The sequence below is a fragment of the Electrona antarctica genome (assembly GCF_951216825.1).
Source record: "Electrona antarctica genome assembly, chromosome: 12".
Lineage (NCBI taxonomy): Eukaryota > Metazoa > Chordata > Actinopteri > Myctophiformes > Myctophidae > Electrona > Electrona antarctica.
In genome coordinates, this window is record NC_136793.1 from 32,580,692 (window position 1) to 32,601,735 (window position 21,044).

Below are 21,044 nucleotides of genomic sequence, written 5' to 3' on the forward strand. Positions count from 1 at the left end.
TCTCGAACAAAGCCAACTCGGATCGTGACAATCATGGAAACAAATAATATTTTGGGCCGAACAAATAATTACAAAGATGAAAAAACAAAAAAAAAAGTGTTGTTCGGCCCCCAAAAAATTGTTTGTTGTCATGATTTGTCACGATCCGAGTTGGGTCCAGAAAACCACGCCCACTGCTATGCTCTATTTGAAGAGATAGAGTGATAGACCATCAAGCAGGACTTGGCTATCATGACTGAAGAATTGTCAATCAATTATATCAAGTGATTATCAATTACTTGATATAAAGAATTACATCTCTTACAGTACAGTTTAACAGCACAGCACTCAACATATACGTACACATGTGTCAAAGATTTACTACTGTGCGCATGATTAAAACATATTTGGTTAAATTATAAACAGGGATCATCTTATGAAAGAAAATTTATTTCCATAACAAACACATACAGTACATTTTAACAAACATAAAAAGTGCAATATGCATTCAAACTACAGCAAATGTACAGTAAAAAAAAGTTACTGCATAATTAAATATAAAAAGAAAATGGTTACAAAAACTGTAAAGTAACCCATTGTGAGCCTTGTCACATCAGTGTGACAACAGCTGTAAATTTCATTGACGATATGAGCAAAAACATGACAGCTACAGTATGATGAGCCCAGTGACACTCCGTCTCGCTTTTGTTTTTCAAAGGTGCAAACATGTTACAGCGTTTAAATATCGTAAATGATTGACATTATGACTCACACGTTTTATACAGCTTCAATGGTGTATCCAATTTGTTGAGACAGCCATAGAACTTTGGTCTTCCACATTTCAATGAGCACAAATTAGTTTTAAAACATGGCAATGCTTGTGAACAAAAAAATATAAGACATAGAAGATTCAGTATGGAATATTCTGGTTGTTTCCTATACTATAACATTTTCTGAATGCATAAGTCTGGGCAAAAAAAAAAAAAAGTAAATGTTTCACATTATTTGATTTGACGACCTCAAGTCTATGTCACCACACACCGGAGGTGCTCTCACATTGTAAGATGATTTCAAGCCATGCAATGTGACCCTCACCCTGCCCTTCCCAATAACACAGTAGGGAATGAGGTCAATAACATTATTCTAATGTTATATTGGAAAATAGCTTTTGTACTAGCATCCACTCATTACAAGCAGTGCAAACAAAAAGGAAAACCATACATACAAATGTTTGTCCGTCCCCCCCATCGCCCCCACAAACTGAGCGGAAGCTAAAACCTTCTCTCTTCACTCTTATCCTGTTCAGTTCACCCAAAGACTCATGTACGCTATTGCATTCATGCATTATGAATAATTTTGCATTATGGGTTTAAAATGTATTTCTGTAAAATTCCTATTTGCTTTTATATAGCTTATTGGTGAATTCAATAAGAGAACTGAATTGAAATTCTAAACCAGTGTTGATTTGAGAAACAACTCTATGTACGTACCATGAGGTAACCCTTTATTTTACAATCTACCACTCTACCATCTAGTCAGATATTGTGTGGTAAACCAATTCATAAATACTTTCCTCCACATTTCAACTGAAGTTCATCAATGTACCACTTTGTACCAGACAGGTAATGATAGTACCAACGAATACCAGACCATAATTTGGTAAATATGAGGCCATAGTAAGAGCATAAAAGACTGTAAAGTTAAGGATTTTACCCCATCATAGTCCTTGCCTTACACACAGCTCTGTGCCTCTGCTCTCTCGGGTAAGGCACTTTAGTGTCCATGAATCAAACCAAGATAGAGGTGAATTAATGGCTTACATACAATGACAGATACAGCAATATGACCCTCCTCACTATAAGCAGCAGTATCAGAAACAAAGTGGCAAAGGAAGGTGTTGATGGGCACTACTAAACTCTTCATAACAAAAGGTTGGCATAAGTTTTCTGCAGGCTCCTTTAGTCAACAAGCCAATGGCACACATTTTTTCATCCATTTCATGAGATAACTTTCCTCTTTCCAGAATCTGTCTGATCCCCTCCAGCTCACCAGAGGGAGGGGTGGTGGGATGGCCGTGGAGGACTGTACCTCCATCCTTCTTGTCAGCTTATCCTGAGCTTATCCTGGGCCGGTACTCTCTCTGGGCTGTGCAGGTCCCTGCCAGGCCGAGGCTGGACAGGGATGGTATGGCAGTCCCAATCTAGGCCAGGGTCTGGCTCTGGGGACAGGGAGAGGAGCAGGAGAGTGCCTGCATCTGAGGAGCAGGCTGAACATAGGTCCTCAGAGGAGAAGTTGAGGCTCCCCAGCTTGGCGAGTGAGTTGGAGCGTTTGAGTCTGGAGGGTACAGTGAGTCCCGCTAGGCGCATACGTGCCTCGATCTCTTGGGCCCTTAGACGTACTAAGCCAGGTTTCCCCCGCACGCTACGCAGGCTGTCACTGCTGGAGCTACGTGTCAGAGTGGAGCCATGCGGTGAGGAGGTGGGCGTCAGCAGACCAGACCCCATCACACTCAGCAAGGCCTCATTGGTAGGTGGCATCACCAGTGGCTCAAGGCGTAACTGGCACGATGTGGAAGCTTTAGTTAAGTCGCCAGGTAAGACTGAGAACTCTTTCTCCTCAGTGTGAACAGAACTATTCTTGGGCCTGCAACAGGAGTGAAAATGCTGCAAAGAGCAAAGGCCCTCCTGGGATGAACCTGATAGTGTCTCCAGTCTCTCTGCCCGGCGGCGTACAAGCCCGGACCTCTGTAGCTGCATTAGCGTCTCCTGCTGCAGGCCAAGGTAGCATGTCAACACAGGCTTCTCTTCCTCCAGAGCCAAACTCATCAACTCAGGGAGAGCCTCTGAAGCCTCTGGAGGAGAAAGAAGAGTCTCCTTCTCACCCTCTATTTCTAGACCATCACAGCCATCCTTAGATTCTGCTATGTGTGGCGAGTCTCCCAGCTGATCCTTTCGGTCAGCGTCAGCTACGTCCATAGAAGGGGAGATGGCACAGTTGGCACAGTTGCACAGAGGGCTACAGGGTTTCAGCAGCTGCCCAGAGGAATGTGGGACATCTGGGGATGAGGTGGACGAGAGTGGATATGAAGAACCAGGGGGCTCAATGGAAGCAGGGTCAGTGTTAAGGCAAAGTTTAGTGGCCAGAAGCGAAGGCCCTTCTTGCTGTCTCAACTGACAGTCCCAGCGAGCAAGCAGAGAGGGATCGACCAGCTGAGGGTTTGAAGAGGCAGTTTCCTAAACACACAGAGAAGAATGGAGCAGTGAAGTGAAATTCCTACAAACTGGAATACCACTACGGTTTCTCCATGACTTGAAAATGCTATAATGTGGATCTTTATCTACTTGCATAATCCAGCACCACATACTGCCCCTGCTGCCCAAAACTTACATTGAGGTTGTGCCGACTGCTCAAATGGTTGTTGTTGTTGTTGCAGTTCTCATTCAGGGTTGCCAGGTCCATCCCGTTACTCTCCGTGTCAACCAATTCTTCCGCATCATCACCGTCACCCCCACCTCCTCCATCAGGCTGCATGAGCACCTCCATCTCAGCCTCCTCTTTCTGCACCTCCTCCTCATCCTCTTCCTCCACGGTGCTGAACTCCAGCCTCAGGCGCAGCTCCTCCAGGGGTTCTGGACCACGGCAGCAGGTCTGAGCAGCTGTGCCCTCCCCGGATGGAGCAAAGTGGGGAAGCGGTGGATCTTCACGTCCCTCAAAGGCCTCGTCATCTAGCAGGGCATCCCGCTCCACATCCTCTATTTCGATGAAGACCTTGTCCATGTTCAAGAGGGGAGGGCCACGCACGGGTGTCGATGGCTCGCTGTCCAGGGCCGTGTCAGAGAGCCGGCGGAAGTAATAGCTATTGTAGGCGGGGTCTACCTCCAATGCAACAGTCCTGTGCGGGGTGAGACATGCCGCCCCCTTGTCGGTCAGAGCTTCCTCGCAGCAGGGAGACATGCCTGGCTCTGGAGTGAGGTGGCCCGTCTCCTCCCCTACACAGCAATGTGTCATCCCCTGTTGCCCCTCCGCCATTTCACAGTCTGGGTCCGGGCGCCACAGCTTGTTGTGACGCTGTTTACTGAGACAGAAAAAAGGAGAGGATGAGGGCAACAGGCATTCAAATGACACCCACAGTCACACACACACACCCACACCCACCCACAGTCTCACACACTCACAGTCACACACCCACAGTCACACACACCCAGTCACACACACACACACACACACACAGTCACACACACAGTCACACACACACACACACACACACACACACAATCTCACACACACACAGTCTCACACACACACAGTCTCACACACACACACACACACACACACACACAGTACCTTGCATCCAGGATGCCCTCGTACTCTGCTAGCTGTCTCATAAAGCTTGCATTTGGTCGTGTGATGCTCCTCTTCTCCTTAACAAAGTTGTAGGCCTTCTCTAGTGACCAGCCGAACTCTTTCATGGCATAGGCAATAACTGTGGAGGCAGACCGACTGACACCCATCTTGCAGTGGACCAGACACTTGGAATGGTTCTTCCTATTCAGGATAAATCAAAACTCTGCCTTAACAAGTGGTTTATAGATTAGCACAATCATCAATGTGAATGAATACTGGATGGCACTTGGATGTCAATACTACTAGCTACATTGTGGTAACCATAGCTGTAAGTATGTATGTCCTTCGGTAATATTTTCTATAATATTTTCTCTGTTATGATCCAGTCGTTTGCAAAGAAGGAAAGATAGGAAATGAGATTTCACTGATTTGGCAGTCAGCATAAAATAATGGCATGTCTGTCTCTGGTGATGACGAACCGTTTCTAAAACATGCTTAACATGCAGTGACTTATTGACCTCTGTTGCATTAACAACTCACTTTGCTTTAACAATGAAGTTGTATGTGTCATTCCAGTGAGCCAGCAGGTCAGTGGCCTCCTCATCATAGACGCGTATGTTGTGATAACTGAATGTGCCTGGAAAGAAGTTGTCTATCTCCCTGGTGACATTGAGGATATAGCCCACCCTGGGGAGGAAAGATAGTGTTAGAGGACACTTTCCCATCAACATTCCTAGTTGAACAAAACAAAGTGAAAGATGTTTTGAACAAGGTTGCTGTATCTTAGCGCCTCTGTAATTGCAAAATAATTACCCAGTCTCTTGTAGCTCTTCCAGATTGGAGGCATTCCATTCTGATCCCTGCCAACAAATGACATGAAAGTACCGTTTATACCCAGTCTGTATAATTGTTCTCTTCTCAGAAAAAAATAAAGGTTCACAAGCAACATTAGCCAGACACCGGACATTCACTGAGCTGACAAGGACAAGACCAATACTAAAACCTTTTTTTTCTATAATTTTTATCCCACGATTTTGCAACCCATTTTTTTCACCCAGTGTCAATTATCTAATGTAATCCTGGTTGCTACACTTCCTCTGCCAACCTGGGGGGGCAGCGGACTGACCTCATGCTTCCTTCTATGCATGAGTAGTCCAAGCTGCTTCTTTTCACCTGACAGGGGGGAGTTTCCCCGGCCGGATGTAGCGCGTGGAAGGAACACATTATTCCGACCAGTTCCTTTCCCCTCCATCAGGGGGAGGTAGTTTAGAGACCAGGATTACTGCATGTTTTTTGTGAGGGTACCTACTACCTACCCTAGGGCAGGGGTTCTCAACCCGTGGGTCGCGACCCCTCGGAGGGTCGCCAAATTATTGTGGGGGGTCCCCAAATTATTATTTTTTTGCAACTGAATGACTAGAAAATGGAAAGGAAGAGTTTACATAGTACACATAGTACATGCATACACCTTCCCTAATGTATATCTGTGGTCCCGAGACATTGCCAAAGCATTTCAGGGGGTCCCCGGCCAAAAACGTTGAGAACACCTGCCCTAGGGGACACAGGGAGAACATGCAAACTCCACACAGAAAGGCCCTTTCGCCAACCCCGCCTCTGGTATGGGCACTGATGACACGGAGGAGAGAACACGCCCCCAGCGTCTCCAGTGGGAATCGAACCCAGGACCTTCTTGCTGTGAGGCGACAGCATTACCACCGTGCCCTACTAAAACCTTTTACAGAAAACCATAGTGTGACTAAATGCTTCAGCAGATGTAGGAGGTGACATGAGGCATCTTACCAAGTACAGATAGTCAAAAATGAGTGTGGCCTTGTCCATCTGCCCCAGGATCAGTAGCATCTCGTTGTCGATGAACTCTTTATACTCGTTCAGGTTACAGTTCATGTGCTTCTCCAGCTCTGTACGGATCTGGGAAAAGCATTAGATCGCAGATACCATGTTATTTTAGAGGCTTAAAAAGTAATACTCTTACAAGACCATACTGCTGTTTATACACATCTCTGCTGTCGGGAAGAAACCTCTTAACTTCAAATTGTTCATTTTTCAGGAAATGAAAATTATACATTTTTCAGGAAGCGGTAGTGGACTTAGTTGCTTTAGCCAGCTTTAGACAGTTTGAGGGTCCAATGGAGTTAAGAGATTTTGTCCAAAGCGATTTTTACTACTTTCCATTGGTTCAATATTATGTATGAAACACACAGATGTAAAGGGTGTTCAATAGCACTGATTTATGCAACAAAACAAAAATCAAAAACCTCAAAAATGGAGTTAGGTTTCCTCCCGACAGCAACAACTCCTTGTCTATTCACACTCACAGCCTCAGCCATAAAACATACATTAACAGACCATTTTCCTGTTATGGATTTATTTATGGATTTATTTTTAGATATTTTTAGATTTGTTCGCATTTTCTCCATTGAAAAGTTACTGAATATATCTGAATAATTTACTCAATGTTGGGCAAACCTCACTGCTATGTTTAAGAAGACATGTATGTTTGAATTTCTTTCTCAAATTAATGTATTTGCTCATCAATCTATGCTTTAAAATACATTAAAAAGAACTCAATAATAATAAGGTACCTTTGGCAAAACAAATAAAAGGAACAAAAAAGTTCAGAGTTGAATGACTTATCAAGCAAGTTTCAAGTCTCTGGAAGATCATTTTTATACCGAAATTAATAGAATCCAATGGTTTCCTTGAAAATCAAACAAACAAAGTGGTATGCTTTGACCGTGTGTCTGTCAATGGCCAGACCGCTAGAAAAAGAAACAGGACAACTGCATTATTTATGATTTCCGGGTGGTGCTCAAACGAATTATATTAATAGTGAGGACGCTCGTTTCCTTTCCGGGTTATTCAGGGAGGTAAGGGCTTTTGTTGTGAGCACAGTGATCAGTCACATTAGCTCAGACCCCTCAGCTATCATTAGAACCAGTTACATGTGCTCAGTGATGCGATACAAACTCACAAATGATTTACGATCGTCAGGATGCGCGACGGCTCACCATGGACAGCGCTCAAACCTTTTGAGATACAGCGCTTTGAAAATCCTGTTATAATGGAGGCTCAATGGAGCTGGATTTAAAAAGACGGAGGTTCTCCATACAAACCGGAGCAATGCTAAAAGGTAAATTAACGGTCGCCGCTTTCATATATGGAGTATACGGTTGTCTACGAACATTATGCGTAGTTAGCACCTTTAGGTAACGATAGCCTAGCTACGTTTATAAACGTAGATAGCAGCGAAAAAGTTAATGGTCAATGGCATTTAATGTTTGTGTTGCCACAAATTTACATCATATTTGAGGCACATTGTCCTTTCATTGTCAATGGCAAATATGAGACGTGAGGGGACAAAAGCTGTATATAGGAGGGGCTAGTGCCCCTCAATAATAATAATAAAAATCACACCCGTGTGAAGTGAGGGGCGCTCTTATCATCGTACATCATCATACATCATCTCATACTGGCCAATCAGAATGCCTGTCGCCTGTGATTGGTTAGCCGATTTGCTCGTCTACATATGACGTACATTTTCCCTTCAATGTCAATGGCGTTTATTGTTTTGATGTTTAATTTACTTCATACTGTATTTAGTGGAATTTTGACCTAATTTCTCCATTCATTGTCAATGGCAAATCTTGAGACGTGTGGGGACACAAGCTGTATATATCCCCTCAAAAAAAACAAAAAGCTATAGAGCTATACTCCTGAACAAGATCTATTTTCACCTGTTTGGAGGTGACATTCTCCAGATCCTGGCACATCATGAGGCTTCTGAGTTTGGCTTTGATAAGGCACTCCGTCCTCTCTCGTTCTGAAGGCCTACAAAAGATAGCAAGTCTTGTTAGAGACCTACAATTAAACAGCATTCACACAAACCTGGCCATTATAAATCAGTACATGAGCAGCTGTATGAGTGAATTATAATACTCTTCTTCAGAGCCAATTTATGTTGACTGACCCAACAAATATGGTTGGTGAGTCAGGCCGAGTGGTCTCCAAATCCTTCATGGCATTCCACTCGTTGATGCAGCTCTGCTCTGAAGCAATGCAGCTCTCATAGTAGCCTATCCAGGTGAGGGCCATCCCCCCTGGGAAGTAGTTGCACCTGCGGGACACCTCGCACGCCTTGTGCAGGACCTGCAATGCTGACCTACAATGAGATTGTATGTAAAAAATCACACCCGTGTGAAGTGAGGGGCGCTCTTATCATCTCATGAACAACAGAATTCATGTGATTGGTTGGCCGATTTGCACGTCTACATATGATGTAAATGTTCCCTTCATTGTCAATGGCATTTAATGTTTGTGTTGCCACATATTTACGTCATATTTGGTGGACATTTGACCTAATTTCTCCTTTCATCGTCAATGGCAAATATTGAGACGTGTGGGGACAAAAGCTGTATATAGTAGGGGCTAGCGCCCCTCAAAGATCACACCCGTGTGAAGTGATGGGCGCTCTTATCATTATACATCATCTCATGAACAACTGAATTTATGTGATTGGTCATTGGTTAGCCGATTTGTTCAGTCATTAGTTAGCCGATTTGTTCGTCTACATGACGTAAATTTTCCCTTCATTGTCAATGGCATTTAATGTTTGTGTTGCCACAAATTTATGTCATATTTGGCGGACATTTGACCTAATTTCTCCAATCATTGTAAATGGCAAATATTCACACCCGCGTGAAGTGAGGGGTGCTCTTATCATCGTACATCATGACGTAAATTAAGACACTATGCCTATTTGCTCAGACACTGACGTAAAATTCTCCATTCATTGTCAATGGGAATTTAATGTTTGTGTAGGACAAAGATCTCACCCGTGTGAGGTGAGGGGCACTAAGATATTAAAGTCTAACTCATGTTGATTAGGTGATGTAATGGTGATGTAAAAAAACAGTGCCAACACAAACATTAAACGCCATTAATTGACAATATGACATAAAATGTAAATGTTCCCTTTATTGTCAATGCGTTTACTAAACAAACTTTGAACTAAAGACAAACATTAAACCTGTGTATAGGAGGGGCTAGCGCCCCTCAAAAATAGACACTGCTCAGACACTGATGTAAAAATGTCCATTCATTGTCAATGGGAATTTAATGTTTGTGTAGGACAAAGTTTGTGCACATACACCAAAAGCTGGACATAGGAGGGGCTAGCGCCCCTCAAAAAAACCCATTGGGTCAGGATTTGTCATTTTATTATTGGCAATGGGGAGAATATTTTGTATTATTTATTGGAGCAACTATTTAAGATATCTCACCAATATTTGCAGTTCCATCATGGCTAGGTAACTCAACACAACCAAAACCTCTACCAAAGTCTATTCATACTTCTACCAGCAGGTGGCAGAATGAGTCTGGGCAGCCTCAACTGACTGGTCTTTAGAAATGTTGTGGTGCAAATGCCTGTCATGTGCAGTCAGAAGATTTATTGTCACGTGTGACTGATTTATTACCCAGTATAATTTGGACGCTGCCACCGTGGCTCCATAGGTTGATTGTTACTCACCACATTGCCTGTACTGACACCGGTTTGAAGACATGAGTCCGACCTGCTGTGTTCACTGTAAACCCCCTGGGGAGAAAATAAAACAGACGATCATTCCCTGGAGCAGAACAGGTCTACTACATGACAATGTTAGGTTGAACTATTATAAATTAACATAAAATGTAATCTGTATCTTCATATTTCAGTACAGTCATGTCTGTGTCAGTAGGAGGTTAGGGTGACAGAGGAAACCTACCCATCTCCATCCAGATGAATCTTTGCATCACTCCACAGAGGCAGCACCATGCCTATGGAACAGCTTTTGCTGAGAGAAAAAAAAGCCAAGTTACCGGTAATACAAAACATCTGCGTTTCTCTGAAATTGCTAAATTGTAATGAACACATTCCAAAAGTAGGCTATAGTGGAAACCTACCCTGAATTAAAGTTTACAAATATCTACAGGCTATGATATTCATATGGTCTGGGAAAACACAGGAAAGGTTTTTTTCTTAACATGAACAAATTTCTGCAGAATCTAGAAATCAGAGAGGTAATATGCAAACCTGACAAATATGGCACTTGTGATACTGAACTTGCAATGTGATCATGCATAATTCTGCAACTGCTCCACTGGGAATTAATTATAAGTTATGGAACAACTCCCTAGGACCTAGAAGGGAATTTCTTTTGACAAAGTGATAACAATACGACGGGACAAAGTTCACCCGAGTATAAAACCTCAAACAAATACACTGTTGGATCATGTCCAGATTGTATACCAGGATTGATCAGGCTCAACCAAAAATATGTTTTTAAGCTTTATTGTCTAGTTCAGTAGAGCATAGAGACCGGTGTTGTGTCCAAATAAACCCCAGGACTTCGCAATAATGTGGACAGCACACAAGACATTTCAAATCACACAGCGACGTGGTGCGTGCTAATTTAACACTCTGAAAAAAGTAAAGAATAGAGCACCGAAGTCTGACGTCACTTTCAGTATATACACAGGTTCATGTATTTATTTTTTTGCAGTGAAATCTCCATAGGGCGATTTTAGGTCGCTTCATATAAGAACTGTGTTTGAAAAATAAACCGACCACCCCGGCCTTTCTGTCAGGGGAGTGGCTGTGCGTCGTTAATGTCATATTTGATACAGCCAGTTTCTGGAGAAAATGGAATTAATGTGGCCGCAAAAGCCTTGAAACTACATATGAAGGCAATGTCGCTGCTAATATACGTAACGTCATGCCCAGCTGTCAACACACTGCGTTCCTGAGATTCCTCGTTGACGTAAGCTCAACTGGTGGTGACTCGACTCGTACTAACCACGAAACATTAAATATCAATAAAATAAAAATAAATTCATTCAGTTTCTGTTGTGCGACGGGCAGATGCAGCCACCCTGCCTACCCGGAAATGTAGTCTCTGGGTTGTTTGAATCGTTTCTAACGCTTATTTTGTTACTCTTTGGGTATATTTGTACAGTTCCACTTTCAGTCGATGCTTCATATCCATATGAGTGAAAAGGCCGGGGTGATCGGTTTATTTTTCAAACACAGTTCTTATGAGGCGATCTAAAATCCCCCTATGGAGATTACAATGCAAATAAAAAGTACACGAACCTGGGGACTGACGCCCTCTACTGACAGTGACGTCAGGACTTCGGTGCTCTATAAATATGATTCTTAATCACTTAGCCTTGGTGCATTTGTTTTATTCCAATTAGTTGCCTTGAACAGATATTTGCCAAGCAGGGCAGGTGAATTCCTGTGCCAGTTGTAGAGCCACATGTTCATTGGTTCACTGGTTTGCAGCCTACTATTCATTTTGTCTGCACCTCTATACTTTTCTATTGGGTTCTAAAGAGTTTGCCTTAGTGCCACTATTTACAATATAATTAGAGTCCTTAGCTTGATATGCCCTTTATGCTGATTGCAGCCATATCCTTTCAGATGCAGTGGGTGTGTCTTGCTTGATTTCCCTCATTGCAATAGAGCTTGTTCCTTGTTGACCTGCCCATATGCTGTTGTATATAACACGCCTACTTGATGTTTTGTACTCATACCTGACGAAGACCCACACGGGTCGAAACGTTGTACCAATAAAGACATTTCCTGGGAGCAGTGAAACAGTGTGCGGACATCACTTCCTTTTCATTCCACATGTTCATACCTGTCCTTGTTGGTGAAGTCCATTCCCAGCAGGATGTTTTCCTCCGTGTCCTGTCGCCCACTGGTGTAAACCACCACCATGTAGCGCACGCGGTCTGACCACGCACTCTCCAACCGCACTGCCTGGATGCAAGATAGGCCACATGTTACCTGCCAGTGCACCACTGCACTGATTAGTATATTGATACCATCCCTATCAGTTGTACCAGGCGCAAAAACATGACAATATAGCATCAAATAACCATCTATTTCTCTCAGCTAAATGCAACAAAGAAACTTTCTAGTGCCAGCTGAATGTCCTGATCATACTGTATGCACATGTACAGTTGGAGGCCATCGATATTGTCCTTTTCTTTTTGCTGTGGTTTGCGTGATCTGCGCAAAAGGACAGTTAACCCATTTTGGGCAGGAACCCCTTTTGGTGTTTTAAACATTGTTATAATTTAGCTATTGAAAAATAGCAGATCTACAAGCTCATAGCGCGCCACCGAGTGGCGCGCTACGAACTTGTAGGTCTGCTATTTTTGAAAAATCGTGAAAATATTTATTTCAGAAAACTGGAGGATTTCGAAGGATTTTTAAAAATGTTGAGGTCAGGCCTAAATGGGTCAAATGATAAGGGACAATATCGGTGGCACCCAACTGTATGTCCCTCTTGATTGTGCAAAGGGGTAATTAATAAAGGGGTACTACAGCAGTGTGGCAATCAAGTCCTACAATGTGAGCATCCTGGCAGATAACACAAGCCTTACGAACACTAAACTAACACACACTGTTTAACACATATCCATGGAAACATTTGGTAATGCTCTTCATTGTGTGTTCAAACATGTCTTCATGAGCTAATAATTATAGCAAGCAAATGAGAGTCTTAAGTACACAATAAAATGCATTCAGAAAGTTTGCCATGCCAGGGTGCCAGGTTGTTACTCACCGACCTTGATTCTCTGTGTGTGTGTGTGTGTGTGTGTGTGTGTGTGTGTGTGTGTGTGTGTGTGTGTCATCTCTCACCAGTTTGATTCTGTCTTCAGAACGAAGAATGTTTATCATCACTTGCAGGTGCTGAGGTAAGTCGCCTGTTGAGAGACAAACAGATCCATGACAACAGCTGTGTGGCGATTCAATATCATCTCACACCATGGTTTTATGTGATTATAAAACTGTGTAGACATATTGCCAATTAATCTCAACTTCAAACAAAATGAGATCCAGCCCATATTACTGGGATATTAAATGAGATCCAGCCCATATTACTGGGATATTAAATGAGATCCAGCCCATATTACTGGGATATTATATGTGAGAAATGCTCTTTAATCTGCTGACAATATGTAAAATAAGAGTGGTCCCTGGTTTTAAAGTCAAAATATTAAAACTAGTTATTGGAAAAGCATTGTGGTGGCCTAAAAAAAACAAAAAAAACGACCAAACATTTGCTTGATTGGTGTTTGAATGAGGCCATAGTGACATTGAGTGAAATGTCTGTGTGTGCCCATGTCAAGATGCATACTTGAGGCTCTCACATTGGCTCCATCAATACAGCCTAATCATATTATAAGGCTTCCTTGACTTGAACGAGTCGACTTTCAAACAATTTACTTTAGACAATGATGCATCTTGGACCGTCAATTAGCTGAAATGTGTCATCAATATGTTTCACAATTAACGAATAATATTTTTTTCTCTTTTACGTTAATGAACTGATCCTCCTCAAATTACATGGTTAACCATGAAACTACAACAAAGTTAACCCAGATAAATGGGGTGAGAACATGGGCTGTGGATTACAGTAACATGACGTCTCCTCCAACTGCAGTCGTAAGCAGCTATGGACTCAGAAAGGGAGCCAAGTATGCTTCAGTGTGTCACAACACCTCTCCTAGGTGGTTTTAATTATTGCTTTCAGCACAGTATACAACATGCCAGGCCATCTACCTGGACTCATAGTATTCATGCATACATTTAAGTCTTTCAGTTTCACAATTTGAATTCTCATTCACAAAATGCTAATAAAAAATAAAATAAAAACATAATTGAACTTGCAGCATCAGGGACTTCACAATGTTCCCATTGACAGCAACAGGGGCACCATCAATGAGGCAGGCATGATCCAAGTGCTCTCCTCACTATTGGCAGAGTTGCACATGCTAGATTGATTTATCCTGTTATAATACGCTTGGAGTTGATTTTTAATGCAATGTATGAGACCCTACTTTAAGTATAGTGATACTTATTAGGCTACTTAAGTATAGTGATACTTATTAGGCTACTTAAGACTTTAATAGGCAGCTGTTCATAGCTACTGTGGAGTCAGTACTGCTGTATGGGGCCGAGACATGGACCCTCACAGTACAACAGGAAAAGCCCTGGATGGAGTCTACACAAGAATGCTACGAATGGCACTAGGTGTCACATGGACGGACCGCATCAGAAATGTGGACCTCTATGGGGACCTACCACGTGTCACGGACAAAGTCCGAGAGAGAAGGATGAGGCTGGCAGGGCACTGCATCAGGCACCCAGAACTTGAGGCAAGTAAATTGACTCTATGGGAGCCAACCTAGGGCAAAGCCAGGAGGGGAAAGAAGCGTACCACCTATGTAGACGTGATGTGGCGTGACAGCTTGGCTGACAACACTGCAGAACTTAAGAACCTGATGTTGGATAGGAAAATTGTGGAGGGCAGTGATCCAGGAATCCCGAGTTGGTGTTGGCTAGACCTCACTCTCGCAGTAACAACAACTATTAGGCCTCGATAGCATTTCATTAACCATTCCATGAACACCGGTTCATATGACCTAATGACCCTCCACTACAACCCTTCAGTTGTTTTCAAACCGTTTCCAATCCCAGATCCCAAGTAGGTCAGACTGAAAAGCAATATTAACCCCATCATGCAAGTAACTGTGAATCGGAGTGTTCCAATGAACCACAATGCTTGTCAAAATATTTTAAAGCACTTGAGTGCATACAGGGGTTTAGCTCAAATAGCTATACCTAACTTGGCAGCCAAGTTGGCATCTGTTCTGGATAACAGCTGGAGGCTATGGGTGTTTTTCCCAGCCAGTCAAGCTCAGAGGCAGTCTGCTTGCCGTACCCAGAAACATAAGTCTATACAGACAAATATCTGTTAAGGATGTCTAAAGGTAATGATGGGAGTCTAAAAGTGCAAGGCACAAACATTGTGTAGACCAGGGGTGCCCACACATTTATGACGTGAGATCTACTTTAAAAATGACAAGCTCAACAAGATCTACCCACTGAAAAAATAATTGTACCATTGCTGAAAATAGTTTAAACATATAATGTACCTGGGGGGGCTTTGGAATAGGGAGGGGGGTGAAATTATGACAGGCAGTTTCTGCTGTCAAAATATGAACCCCCAGTATTTAACTTAAACGCCCAATGCATTCTCAATGGCAATAGCACAAACTTTGGCATGCTACTAGTCCTACATACTTACACCTAGAAACCCCATTCAAACCTATTTAGGTTCATCTTACGGTGGACATGTTTGCCTGAAAATAAATCTTTGAAATGTTTCATAGTTTTAGAAATATAGTGCTTTCAAATTTGAGAAATTCACAATGGGGCTCAATGGCAGATATTGGCACGTCAACAAAAAAAATCACTTTCACCTAGAAACTCCATTCACACATTTTATAATTCAGCTTACTGTGGAGACACATGCTGGAACTTTTTTACTTTGCAATGATTTGTAGTTTGAGTTATTTAACTTTAAACGCTCAATGCATTCTCAATGGCAATAGCACAAATGTTGGCATGCTACTAGTCCTACAATAGTCCAGGGATGGGAATGTTTACAGTCATTTGCCTTTTCATAATCCATTCATGACATGGCTTTATTGGCTTATTAGTTTCAATGCTGTGTGGATGAATTTCCAACTTTGGCCGTTTGTAAAAGCAATATGTTCCTTTGCAGAAACAGCTTTTCACTGCGATAGTGCATGTCGATAAACTGCTTCATACCGAGCCATGCTTTGTGTGATACCAGAATGTCAACACTAGGTATGCGCGGACACAAATATCGAGCCGCGCATGGGGCCCGGTGGACATATGCAGAGGTTCGCTACTGCATTTTACTCTGTGCGGAGCAGTCCATGTACGTTACAGTATGCCTTGTCTCTTAATTGGCCAGTTGAGTGTGTGTTTTTTACTGATTGCTAATTGCATTGAATTTCAGCTTTGAAATAAATTATTCTCAAGATCTATTGTATGAACTCATTACTAGTGAGTATGTGCTATGGGCGATACCCAGTGACAAGACAGAACTTGTAATACATGATGTTACACCAATGAACAAATATGCTGGGAAACAGGGAAGACAGAGGTAAAGTGGGATGATTTTCTCAGGACCAGGGTATATTTCCTCTCTGGGAAGTGGGAAAGGACAACTGTGTCATACAGGGTTCACTTTGATGTGCAAACACATTCATAGATTCATAAGTCAGTAACTGTCATTGCAATCAATGTAATAGCCCCATGACGCAAATGGTCCTGTAAGGGTATATTCTATTTAGTTCCATGGCATGGACCCATATATTTTGATACTCTCCAAGTTGAATTATGCTGAGGATTTCGCTGTGTAGTTGCTAATCTGAGATTGAACTGGTGGGGTATCTAAAGTCATAAGAGCAGTCAAAAATGTAAACATGTAAAACGCAAGTGATCTCATCGTCTACGCAGTCATTTACAAACTACATAACACAGAGAAGATCAACTTTCTTGACTAAAGAAGGCCACAGTGACTGCTGGTAAATTCTCAAAATGATTTCCCTGCCAACTAGGTTTGTAGAATAAAGTAGACCAGGGCCTCCAAATTGGTTGGTTTGGTTACCTGCCAAAGTGGCTGGCATAAAAAGACAAACTTGCCAGCAGGTGTCAAAGACTCACAGTAGGAGGTTTGGCTGGTGTCTGGCATACAGACTCACAGTAGGAGGGTTTGGCTGGTGTCTGGCATACAGACTCACAGTAGGAGGGTTTGGCTGGTGTCTGGCATACAGACTCACAGTAGGAGGGTTTGGCTGGTGTCTGGCATACAGACTCACAGTAGGAGGGTTTGGCTGGTGTCTGGCATACAGACTCACAGTAGGAGGGTTTGGCTGGTGTCTGGCATACAGACTCACAGTAGGAGGGTTTGGCTGGTGTCTGGCATACAGACTCACAGTAGGAGGGTTTGGCTGGTGTCTGGCATACAGACTCACAGTAGGAGGGTTTGGCTGGTGTCTGGCATACAGACTCACAGTAGGAGGGTTTGGCTGGTGTCTGGCATACAGACTCACAGTAGGAGGGTTTGGCTGGTGTCTGGCATACAGACTCACAGTAGGAGGGTTTGGCTGGTGTCTGGCATACAGACTCACAGTAGGAGGTTTGGCTGGTGTCTGGCATACAGACTCACAGTAGGAGGGTTTGGCTGGTGTCTGGCATACAGACTCACAGTAGGAGGGTTTGGCTGGTGTCTGGCATACAGACTCACAGTAGGAGGGTTTGGCTGGTGTCTGGCATACAGACTCACAGTAGGAGGGTTTGGCTGGTGTCTGGCATACAGACTCACAGTAGGAGGTTTGGCTGGTGTCTGGCATACAGACTCACAGTAGGAGGGTTTGGCTGGTGTCTGGCATACAGACTCACAGTAGGAGGGTTTGGCTGGTGTCTGGCATACAGACTCACAGTAGGAGGTTTGGCTGGTGTCTGGCATACAGACTCACAGTAGGAGGGTTTGGCTGGTGTCTGGCATACAGACTCACAGTAGGAGGGTTTGGCTGGTGTCTGGCATACAGACTCACAGTAGGAGGGTTTGGCTGGTGTCTGGCATACAGACTCACAGTAGGAGGGTTTGGCTGGTGTCTGGCATACAGACTCACAGTAGGAGGGTTTGGCTGGTGTCTGGCATACAGACTCACAGTAGGAGGGTTTGGCTGGTGTCTGGCATACAGACTCACAGTAGGAGGGTTTGGCTGGTGTCTGGCATACAGACTCACAGTAGGAGGGTTTGGCTGGTGTCTGGCATACAGACTCACAGTAGGAGGGTTTGGCTGGTGTCTGGCATACAGACTCACAGTAGGAGGTTTGGCTGGTGTCTGGCATACAGATTCACAGTAGGAGGGTTTGGCTGGTGTCTGGCATACAGACTCACAGTAGGAGGGTTTGGCTGGTGTCTGGCATACAGACTCACAGTAGGAGGGTTTGGCTGGTGTCTGGCATACAGACTCACAGTAGGAGGGTTTGGCTGGTGTCTGGCATACAGACTCACAGTAGGAGGGTTTGGCTGGTGTCTGGCATACAGACTCACAGTAGGAGGTTTGGCTGGTGTCTGGCATACAGACTCACAGTAGGAGGTTTGGCTGGTGTCTGGCATACAGACTCACAGTAGGAGGTTTGGCTGGTGTCTGGCATACAGACTCACAGTAGGAGGTTTGGCTGGTGTCTGGCATACAGACTCACAGTAGGAGGGTTTGGCTGGTGTCTGGCATACAGACTCACAGTAGGAGGGTTTGGCTGGTGTCTGGCATACAGACTCACAGTAGGAGGGTTTGGCTGGTGTCTGGCATACAGACTCACAGTAGGAGGGTTTGGCTGGTGTCTGGCATACAGACTCACAGTAGGAGGGTTTGGCTGGTGTCTGGCATACAGACTCACAGTAGGAGGGTTTGGCTGGTGTCTGGCATACAGACTCACAGTAGGAGGGTTTGGCTGGTGTCTGGCATACAGACTCACAGTAGGAGGGTTTGGCTGGTGTCTGGCATACAGACTCACAGTAGGAGGGTTTGGCTGGTGTCTGGCATACAGACTCACAGTAGGAGGTTTGGCTGGTGTCTGGCATACAGACTCACAGTAGGAGGGTTTGGCTGGTGTCTGGCATACAGACTCACAGTAGGAGGGTTTGGCTGGTGTCTGGCATACAGACTCACAGTAGGAGGTTTGGCTGGTGTCTGGCATACAGACTCACAGTAGGAGGGTTTGGCTGGTGTCTGGCATACAGACTCACAGTAGGAGGGTTTGGCTGGTGTCTGGCATAGACTCACAGTAGGAGGGTTTGGCTGGTGTCTGGCATAGACTCACAGTAGGAGGGTTTGGCTGGTGTCTGGCATACAGACTCACAGTAGGAGGGTTTGGCTGGTGTCTGGCATACAGACTCACAGTAGGAGGGTTTGGCTGGTGTCTGGCATACAGACTCACAGTAGGAGGGTTTGGCTGGTGTCTGGCATTCAGACTCACAGTAGGAGGGTTTGGCTGGTGTCTGGCATACAGACTCACAGTAGGAGGGTTTGGCTGGTGTCTGGCATACAGATTTGAAAAGGAAGGGATGTCCCCACACCGATTCACTGCTCCCAGGAACATTATTTATCTGTTCAAAATCAGGCACCTTTCCTCCAGCTCCACTCAGGAGCAAACATCTGAACATAAGATCAAACAAACACTACAGTACAGTAACCTTGACCAAATAAAACAAACTTCTGAAATTAGTTTAATTGATCATTTTCTTTTTTTTATGAAAAGTTTGATTGAATTTCTAAGCTTTCACATAAAGGTCAGTCATAAATGTATACAAATAAAGTATGACAAACTATAGAAATGTATCAATTAAAGGAGCATTCAGTGATTTGGGTGATTTGGAAAACCACCCAGTCCGCCCCGGTAACAAAATGTGCACATGCACGCTCTACAGTGGGGGGAAGTGCAACAGGCCAACAGCACGTGCACCAAGGCCCGCCCCCACTCAATCATGATTGGAGGAAGGCCCCACTCATCCTGATTGGATGAAGGTTTTGCCACCCGCCACCAAAACTGAAACTAGGGTTTTTTGACCCCAGGGGCTCACTGGGGACAGGGAGGAACTCCTTATATGGTCAGCACACTCTATAGTAGGGAGGATTATCCAGAAAAAAAGAAAAAATAAGTGATATTTGAATTAAGTCAAATCACAGAATATACCTTTAAAGGCACAATACAATAAAACAAACAAAAAAGAAGGGCAAGCAGCACATCACAGTAATCATAGATAAACAATACAGTCATTCATAAAAGATATATATACACACACACACAACACACATACAGCTGGGCTCCAATCCAATGGATCACTTCCTTTATAAATTAGAGTAGATCCTTGGGCAAGTAATCTATCAGCAGCTGCCTTCCATATATTCATAAAGTTGTTTTCTCTCTTCCAGACTCAGTGCAAGTGCCACACACACAAGACAGACAGACAGACAGACACCTTGTGGTTCTTACCTGCATGTTTGTGGTGGGGATGTACTTTTTGGCCCTGAGCACAGCTTCCCTGCAGAAAGAGTGCAGCTCCCTTCACCATGAAGAAGCTCTCGCTCAGGCTGTGAAACAAACAGGGGACAGGCGTTAAGACTATAGTAACAGTAGGCCTACACTCTAGCAGACACTTTGCTGCAGGGCCTCAGCACTGCACATTGGTTCTAAATGGGACTGCGTTGTACGTTTTTGTTAGAGGCATCATTCCATCTACCTTTCAGCACGCAGAGTGGTAGCTGAGAAGTGAGAAAAATGGCATTCTGTTTCAATACGGAGGTGCAGTACCAAATATTAAAGCAATGAGATGAGGATAAATCATGGGTGTCTGCTGCCAGTACGTTACCACGACAGCCAACTGGGGAAAGCCCAGTTGTCAGCCGCCATAGAGAGGGAGGCCCATGGTTCTGCAGCAGTGATAAATCAGGCTTCAGCCTGAATGCTTATCTGGCCTTTTTTGTGCTGCATGAGCTGCATTCTGATTTGATTTGTTGAGTCTGCTGCTGGTTGGGCCCTAATGGAAAACAAGACCTAAATAATTGACCCAAATGCAGTTGTTTGTGATACCAAATGTTTCTAATGGTAAAATCTGAAGTGTAATTGAACTCTTGAGAGTGTAGGAAAGGATGCAAAATGTTAAATTAAAACTCCGGATTTACTCTACTGTATACAATTCACACCTGCCTTCGTAAATAAAATCCTGTCAGGTTTTCATGTGCTTCTGGGCATTGATCTA

At 43.8% G+C, this 21,044-nt stretch overlaps 1 protein-coding gene across 5 annotated transcripts in view; it reads right to left on the reverse strand.

The window, feature by feature from the left end:
- Nucleotides 1–414: 414 nt before the first annotated feature.
- Nucleotides 415–21,044, reverse strand: part of ssh1a (slingshot protein phosphatase 1a) — a 35,350-nt gene continuing 14,720 nt past the window's right edge. For 3 of the 5 annotated variants that reach the window (XM_079517209.1, XM_079517208.1, XM_079517212.1), the window contains 13 exons: nucleotides 20,279–20,376; nucleotides 13,034–13,098; nucleotides 12,024–12,172; nucleotides 10,107–10,175; nucleotides 9,872–9,937; nucleotides 8,312–8,503; nucleotides 8,079–8,172; nucleotides 6,124–6,252; nucleotides 5,137–5,183; nucleotides 4,864–5,010; nucleotides 4,324–4,524; nucleotides 3,367–4,054; nucleotides 415–3,212 (listed from right to left, as the gene is read on the reverse strand). In XM_079517209.1, the coding sequence (XP_079373335.1) occupies nucleotides 2,082–3,212; nucleotides 3,367–4,054; nucleotides 4,324–4,524; nucleotides 4,864–5,010; nucleotides 5,137–5,183; nucleotides 6,124–6,252; nucleotides 8,079–8,172; nucleotides 8,312–8,503; nucleotides 9,872–9,937; nucleotides 10,107–10,175; nucleotides 12,024–12,172; nucleotides 13,034–13,098; nucleotides 20,279–20,376 (3,076 nt within the window). In that variant the 3' untranslated portion in view covers nucleotides 415–2,081. The remainder of the gene's footprint in view (nucleotides 3,213–3,366; nucleotides 4,055–4,323; nucleotides 4,525–4,863; nucleotides 5,011–5,136; nucleotides 5,184–6,123; nucleotides 6,253–8,078; nucleotides 8,173–8,311; nucleotides 8,504–9,871; nucleotides 9,938–10,106; nucleotides 10,176–12,023; nucleotides 12,173–13,033; nucleotides 13,099–20,278; nucleotides 20,377–21,044) is intronic. The other 2 variants (XM_079517210.1, XM_079517211.1) reach the window with 1 other exon arrangement.